Source organism: Brachyistius frenatus, unplaced genomic scaffold (assembly GCF_029030835.1).
Source record: "Brachyistius frenatus isolate BFR_SWC_R1_liver_20210118 unplaced genomic scaffold, ASM2903083v1 Contig_26, whole genome shotgun sequence".
In the NCBI taxonomy this organism is placed as follows: domain Eukaryota; kingdom Metazoa; phylum Chordata; class Actinopteri; family Embiotocidae; genus Brachyistius; species Brachyistius frenatus.
Window position 1 is genome coordinate 4,033,315 of NW_027210625.1, and position 8,462 is coordinate 4,041,776.

Below are 8,462 nucleotides of genomic sequence, written 5' to 3' on the forward strand. Positions count from 1 at the left end.
TTTTTTTCATTGATGGTAAAATGTAAGTGTTAATTAATGAGCATTGTACGATATAAATAAACAAACAAACAGCAATAAACAAGCTGCTATTTAAACAACATTATTCGTATGAGCCTATTAGCGTTCTTACGCTTTATATACATTTTTGTTTCAGGTGAAAAACCGTATGAATGCCCCAACTGCAAGAAGCGTTTCTCCCACTCAGGCTCCTACAGTTCTCACATAAGCAGCAAAAAGTGCATTGGCCTGATTGCCGTCAACGGCAGGATGCGCAGCAACATGAAGACAGGCTCCTCCCCCACCTCTGCCTCCGCCTCCCCCACCAACACTGCCATCACCCAGCTGCGGCAGAAGCTGGAGAACGGCAAGCCGCTCGGCCTCAGTGACCACAACAACCACCTGAACATCAAGACAGAGCCGCTTGACTTCAACGACTACAAGCTGATGATGGCGACTCACGGATTTGCCGCTCCCGGGCCGTTCATGAATGGGGGAGTGGGAGGGAACAGCCCGCTGGGGGTCCACCACAACTCTACGGCCCAGAGCCCCCTGCAGCATCTGGGGATGGCCGGGCTTGAGTCACAGCTCCTGGGCTACCCAAGTCCACTGGTGAACAACCTGAGCGAGGTGCAGAAGGTGCTCCAGATCGTGGACAACACTGTGTGCAGGCAGAAAATGGACTGCAAGCCGGAGGAGCTCTCCAGGCTCAAGGCCTACATGAAGGAGCTGGGATCCCAGGTTGAGGAGCAGAAGCAGGTGCTGACATTGGCAGGCGGGCCTCAGGTCGGTCTTCCACTCGTCAATCACAATGGCGCCACCAAAAGCATCATCGACTATACATTAGAAAAAGTGAACGAAGCCAAAGCCTGCCTCCAGAGCTTGACTACAGACTCAAAGAGACAGATTAGCAATATCAAACGAGAGAAATCTAACCACATGCTTGAAGGAGGTGTTGATGACAAGGTGCAGGAAAACATCATGTTTACACCTTATGCTTGCCAATATTGCAAAGAAACCTTCGCCGGGCCAATACCTTTGCATCAACATGAACGCTACCTGTGTAAAATGAACGAGGAGATCAAAGCTGTGCTGCAGCCCAGTGAGAATCTGATGCCCAACAAACCAGGGATATTCATGGAGAAGAACACCCACTTACCCTCCTCCATGTTGTCTGACAAGGGACTCACTGGGCCCCTTCACCCTTACAGGGACCACATGTCCGTGTTGAAGGCGTATTTCGCCATGAACATGGAGCCCAACTCGGAGGAGCTGCTCAAGATTTCCATAGCAGTTGGCCTCCCTCAGGAATTTGTCAAGGAGTGGTTTGATCAGCGGAAGATGTACGAGTACAGCACTACCAGAACCCCACCACTAGAGCACAGGCACCACACTGATATGGTTGTCGGAACAAATAACCACCACACTCCACTAAAAGACTCTTTGGCAGCTAGGTCACCTGTTTCTCTACTCAAGCCTACTGACCGCATCACATCGCCCTCTATAGCCGAGCTCCATAACAATGTTAACAACTGTGACAACTCGCTGAGACATTTGAAAAACCATCAGTTCAGCAGCAGCGCCAAACCCGCAGGTGAAAAGTTGGACCACTCCCGCAGCAACACCCCCTCCCCTCTAAATCTGTCCTCCACATCTTCCAAAAACTCCCACAGCAGCTCCTACACTCCAAACAGCTTGACTTCAGAAGACCTGCAGGCAGAGCCACTGGACCTCTCTCTGCCGAGACTCATGAAGGAGCCCAAGCATGCACTGACTGTCAGAAGCAGACCTAAAGTCAACAGCATTACCATTGACCATAACAGCATCCCCTCTCCCCGAGAGCACTTCGAAGAGCCTTTGAACTTGGCCTATCTCAAGAAGGAGTTCTCAGGCTCTACCAACAACGGAAACTTAGAAAAAAGCACTAGCCCCATCTTTGGCATTAACCCCTTTGCTGCCAAACCCCTGTACACGTCACTTCCACCTCAGAGCGCTTTCCCACCTGCCACATTCATGCCCCCGATGCAGGCCAGCATACCAGGTCTCAGGCCCTATCCGGGCATGGATCAAATGGGCTTCCTACCACACATGGCCTACACTTACGCAGCAGGGGCAGCTACCTTTGCCGAGATGCAGCAGAGGAGAAAGTACCAGCGGAAACCAGGTTTCCAGGTAAATAAGCCACCTGTGGTTTTGTGAAAGCCCCAGGCTCAGACAGAATCTCTAAAATGATCTGAACTCATTTCTGTACTAATTAAAAATCCACTTCTTGAATCAGGAGAGAGAAAAGCTCACCTGAGGTAGACTGAACTGGCAAAGCAAGTGGAGATAAACAGCTGTGACACGAGCCTGAGGTGTCAGGGAGGAAAGGGGTCATTTTAGTGGTTCAGCAGTTCACTCTGTAGCATCGATATGATGCTGATCATATCAGCCATTGATGCAATTGATCATTTACATAGAAAAATGATCTGAGGATCTGCTCCTGCTTCATGTAGATTGATTATTTCGTCCTGTCTTATTGAGCCTCCAACTCTTCTAACAGAGTTTCATTTGCAGATGTGTTAGCGATTTTTTTTTTTTTTTTTTTTTTTTTTACCCACCAAAAACACTGGATCAAACAGAAACCATATTGGCCCTAAAATTTAATCTCAGTAGAGCTCTAATTGTTCCCAGTCTCCACTGTAAATTTTACCCGCTGATGTGTGTGTGGAGCACATTAAGGCTCCTGACTCCAGTCCTCCTCCAGAGCCGGCCTGAACTCACATATTTTGCTATTAAATATGGGTGAAAGGCCTTTGTAAAAATGACAAAGGTGAGCCCCGGAGCTGTGCACTTCTCTGAAATTTCCCATCGCAACTTTGCTGCATTTTAAAGAGAGCCAAAGCCAAAATGAGCTTCTACATGTGGATTAATAATGCACAGTCTCCATGTTCATTACCAGTGAATGCTGAAGGCTGTTTAACATAGAGGGAACCATTTTGATGAAAAAAAGTATTAATAATGTTTCCTATTCTAAGTTATTAAATTAGATTTTAAAAATACAGCTACAGGCGTTTAGTTCAAATTGATTGCAGAGTGATAGTGGTCCCTTCTTAAAACACAGTGGCGCACTGTCCTCACATTATCACACACATATTCACTAAAGAAAGCTTTGGTGGCTCAGTATTGGCCATTAAGGTGCACCTTCTGATTTTAATCATCACGCGAGTTTGCAATTTCAAGAATGGTTCACTGTTCCCCGTCTAATGTTGTAATATTGTTCTCCATCAATTCATATTTAAGACTAATCGTCATCATAAAAGAGAATTTTAAAGGAATGTGCAAAATTAACACTGGTGTACAAAATTAGACCACACATTATGGCTCTGTTTTATAATGAGGAGCTGTCAGTTACAGACGGCTGATATCTCTGCACAGCTGAAAGTTTTATAAGAAATAAACGCTGGTATGTGCTGCTCATCAAAAATACATAAGAGCGCGCAGCGTTGTGTGATTGTTTGGAAGGTACAGCTCAGACCTTCTAAATAGTGACAAATGATGTCACCTTTTTTTTTTAGCATTCAGCAGTTAGTTTTGCCTATTGCATATAAGATATTTCTTTATATTTTAATGTATTTATTTTAGGATTTAAAGTGTTTACCATCTGGCTATGTGTCACATTTTGGCGTGACACATTTATTTTGGTGACATTATATATATATTTTTTTTTAGATCAAATAAACTCAGAATTTCACTACAAATAGTTTAAACAACTGCATGTAGAATGATGTCAACAACAAATATTAGTTTAATTATCTGATGCTCACCGCAGCTGCTCTTTGAATTTTTCCAAAGTAAGAGTCAGTTCTCATGTCGGCCTTTCTCGCACACTAAATTCATTGTTATTTTTTTGTTTCCTCTCTCTTTTGTTGCTTTGTTTTTGTTTGTGTTTTCTAAGGGGGACCTGCTCGACGGTACACCAGATTACATGTCAGGGCTGGACGACATGACAGACCCCGACTCCTGTCTGTCGCGGAAGAAGATAAAGAAGACCGAAAGTGGTATGTACGCGTGTGACTTGTGCGACAAAACATTCCAGAAGAGCAGTTCCCTTCTAAGACACAAATATGAACACACAGGTATATACTGTTCTAGACCCTTATTTTAATCCCCGTGCTTTCTTTTATGTTTTAAATGTTTGTGTTGCCAAATCCTATCAGTATGAATATATATCTATATATTTTGTTTTCCCTTTTTTCCTCCTTCTTTCCTTCTCTGTTTGACCCTTAAATTGTATATGTAAACCAACACCTAACTTGTTTCTTCATTGACAGGGTTGAGATGCCAACGAATGAGTAGATGTTAATGAGAAAGTTTTTACTTTGTTATTATGTGATGTCTTTAAATCTTTGTATGTTCCTTTCTGAAATGTTCTGAAGTGTTGAGGCTCTTTTGTGAAATTATAATCTGTAATTAATGCAGGTATGAAGAAGTGGGAGGCTGCAGCTATCTTTTCAAATGATTGTACTCTTTATTTTCCTATCATATCCTGCTGTATTAACCGTTTTGCTATCTTAAAAGACACACATCAATTCACCTAGATATATAAAGGCAGAAAAAAGCCCCTAATGCCTTTATCGGCCCCATTATTGGCGATAGATCGCATCAGCAGAGTAGCGCTCAGAAGCTTCAGAGCACTGATAACAAGTCTTTCATTATAGTTATTATACAGAGATCCTCTTTCAGTAAGTTGCATCATTTATTTTATCCACTATCTATAGCAGAGCGCTCAGTGCTTTATGCAGCCTTCATGTTATCTGGTCGGACATAAAAGGGAGGGAGGGTGCACCGTCAGAGCAGAGCACTGAACTCTACAAAAAAAAAGAGGGGGTGCGTTATCTCCAGAACGCCCCGGCATCTCACTCCGGACACAGCGCTTTCATGTTTGTGTCGCTGTGTGTTGTTTTTAACAATATTATGTAGCTCAGAAGTGCAGCTGAACTAGCCAGATGTTGGACAGAAGTGCAGTTTGAAAGCCTGTTGGCTGGTGGACTCGAGTGTCGGGGGGGGGGGGGGGGGCGTCATGTGATTTGTGTGAGGCAGGCAGCCATATTTCCACACGTGGGGAGCAGCAGGGAATGAGAGGAAGTCATTTTTTAAGCCTAAATTAGATGTTTGGAAAATTCTTAGTAGTGGTGGCTTTTAAAAAGAATGCAGGTAACTTCAGAAGAAACCCTGAGAGGAGAAGTTTAGGTTAGTGAGCCGTGTTTTGGAAAGAGTAACAGCAGCCATGCGGCCACATTACAAGCCGGAGGACATTTATTTAGCCAGACAGTTTATGGCCCCATGTCATAAAACTATCTCACCCTGCCCTTGTGGTCGGCTTGGGTTTCTCATTTCTGCCTTGGCATCCAAAGCGTCCCGTCACATTCGGTAGACAGAGGAGCCCCAGCCCAAAACTTAATGGAGGGCCATGAACTTGAATTGTGTTCGGAGATAAGCAGGGTAACCCCTCGGAGCCGCCCCCTTCCACGCAGCCCATCTCCGATTTGTTTACTCCTTTGTCGCGCCTTCTCTGTTTGTTTGCTTTGCAGTAGTTTATTTATGTTGCATTCATCAGTGTGGCACGCAGGCCTAAAATAAGTAGTTGTGGTTGAGTTTCTCCATGCTTTAACCACGGGAGGGAATTTCCATAATGTAGGCCCATGAATGCGAGCGCACTTTCTCATCGTGCTCGCAGTTTGAATAAACAAATAGCCTTAAGTCGTAAGTAAAAGTTGGATTTAATGCTCCGTGATGTCATTTTTCCTGAGTTTTTCCTCAACGTTTTGCTTTTTTCTGACTTGTGTGATTTGTTGTAGCTGCAGGACATGCGAAGCAGCCGACTCACGTCCCCGCTCTTGTTTTGTGTCTCCGCAGGCAAGAGGCCACACCAGTGCCAGATCTGCAAGAAAGCCTTCAAACACAAACACCATCTCATCGAGCACTCCAGACTGCACTCGGGGGAGAAGCCTTACCAGTGCGACAAGTGCGGGAAGAGGTTCTCCCACTCGGGCTCCTACTCGCAGCACATGAACCACCGCTACTCATACTGCAAGCGAGAGGCAGAGGAGCGGGAGGCGGCTGAGAGGGAGGCCCGTGAGAAGGGCCACCTGGAGCCCACCGAGCTGCTGATGAGCAGGGCGTACTTGCAGGGCATGACTCCTCAGGGTTACCCAGAGCTGGCCGAGCGCGAGGCCATCCTGAGGCACGACGCCGTGAACGGAGGGATCAGAGAGGGACGGAAGGAAGTGGATGGAACGTACGCAAAGATTGGACGGAGGGACGACGAGTTTGAGGAGGAGGAGGAGGAGAGCAAGAGCATGGACACGGACCCGGACACGTTGAGGGACGAGGAGGAGAACGGAGAGCACTCGATGGACGATAGCTCGCTGGACGGCAAAACGGAAACCAAATCGGATCACGAGGACACGATGGAGGATGGCATGTAATCAGCGACGACACTTCAGAAGCTTCCCATCTTAAAAGTTTTAAGTTTCTCTCTTTCGGTTCAGTATTCTTACCTGCTCGGTTTAAAACGCTGTGTTTTAAGCTGTATGTGCACGTGCCTGAAGCTTCCGGGAAGCTTTCTTTGACAGACTCCTCGGGGGAAAGATGTCTGCCGAACAAGACATGGACTCAAAAATCAATCTGGAGGAGGCGTTGAGGGAAAGGAGGCATGGGTTTGTGAAATAAGCTGCATTATGCAAACCGAACAATGAATAAATGAATACATTTCAAAAAATGTACAGTACTAAGGCCTAAAAATATGTGTGGTGCTAACCTCCTCAAATAAACCCCCTGTGTTCCATAGTATTTATAGCACAACTAGTGACTTGTACAAATTGCACTCCGCTTCTATAATCATGAACAAAAATAATAAAAAGTATTGCCTATGTATATATTTATACAGTGTTGGAAAAAGAGCAGTAGTATCTGCACTACAGTCCTTCAGTATTACCTTTGTTATCACCTACCTACCTACAGTGTCGTCTTTAGTTTTGCCATGTTGCCCGGCCACAAACATCTCCAGCCACACTGTTTTAGGCCTCTTGAATCAACTTCAGATGAAGGAATCTAAACAAGACTGTGTGAAGGCGCTTCGAGGTTTTTTTTTTTTTTTTTTTTTTAAGAGGATGAAGTTTTAAAGAGACCTTCATTTAAGGGAAAATACAGTTTATGGACAGATGGTGTCGGGGGGAAAAATGAAGGACGAAGCCTTTGTAAGGTGTTTTTGATAAAAAAAAATTAAAAAAAAAAAAAAGAAGCCTTATATGCAAACCTTTTAACCTGTGTGTTTTCTGCAAGTGCCACCCTTGTATTGTGTAAAAGGAAGGTTACTTTTTTTCACCAGCTTCAGTATTATGAAATGGTTCACCGTTGTTCTTTGAAGCACCCGTGTCAGTATTAAGACTTATAGGCAGCAGTTCCTTAGTTTACATTATGTTGTGCAATGTTTTCTCAGTTCTTTTCTTTTAACTTTGTCAGTATTACACCAAACCTTTTTTTTGAAAACAACAAATTGCATTCATTTATTTGTAGGTTGAAAAAAAACAACATTATTTATGTGGCCCATTTTATATTTCCTAATTTTATTTATTTCATACTGTTGTGTACAGTACTATAGTTCTTCAATATATAGATATATTTTAGTAAAAAGGAACATGGTGTCGATCATAGGGGCAAATTTTACGTAAAGAGAGCATTTATTGTGTTTTGAAACATTGTGAAATGCGAAGTTTAATCTTATTTTATTTTATTTCCTTTATTTTCCAGTTACTGGAAAATTCCAAATTTGGGAACTTTTATACAATTGTGAAAACACTGTATTTTCGACTGAAAAATTCCACTTTCTTCATCTTTGTTTCTTTTTTTAAGCTAAAAAAAATGAAGAGGGACTGTTAAATACTATGTATGATATCATGACTGAAGAAGAATCTTTCCTGAAATGTCTTTGTAAAAGTATTATTGAATTCTTAATTTGTAATTTCTCTTGAAAATGACCCTGCTCGAATAAAAGTAGCCAAATTACAGAGTACCAAACTCTCGGCGCCTCATGTTTATTCAAGGAGAACAAACTGTGAGGTCTGCTTGGCAGCGTAGAGCTCAAGTCACTTTAAATTCTCTCTAAAATAAGAAAAGCTGCAAATCTTTCTCTCCTCACAACCAGTTTACAGAGAAACTGTGGATGAAGTGTTTGCTTCTCAACATCATGTTCATTCTGCATTTTCAGACCATCAATGTGAACTGACCTCGGCCTGCTAGCTTTTTATTTCTCCTTTATATGAACAAACTAAACATTTTTCACCTGCATTTGTTCAACACTTTAATCAACAAGTATTCTTGTGATTTCTGTGATTTAAAGAATAAGACCATCAGTAAAACCAACACCTGCACCGCCCGAGCACCATAAAAACTGACTGTGTATTAAACTGCCACTGAAAATA

At 43.2% G+C, this 8,462-nt stretch overlaps 1 protein-coding gene across 2 annotated transcripts in view; it reads left to right on the forward strand.

The window, feature by feature from the left end:
• Window positions 1-8,062, forward strand: part of LOC138620813 (zinc finger E-box-binding homeobox 2-like) — an 88,035-nt gene extending 79,973 nt beyond the window's left edge. The window contains exons 8-10 of one of the 2 annotated variants that reach the window (XM_069698362.1): window positions 155-2,169; window positions 3,935-4,115; window positions 5,896-8,062. In XM_069698362.1, the coding sequence (XP_069554463.1) occupies window positions 155-2,169; window positions 3,935-4,115; window positions 5,896-6,467 (2,768 nt within the window). In that variant the 3' untranslated portion in view covers window positions 6,468-8,062. The remainder of the gene's footprint in view (window positions 1-154; window positions 2,170-3,934; window positions 4,116-5,895) is intronic. The other variant, XM_069698363.1, reaches the window with a different exon arrangement.
• The last annotated feature ends 400 nt before the right edge of the window (window positions 8,063-8,462 follow it).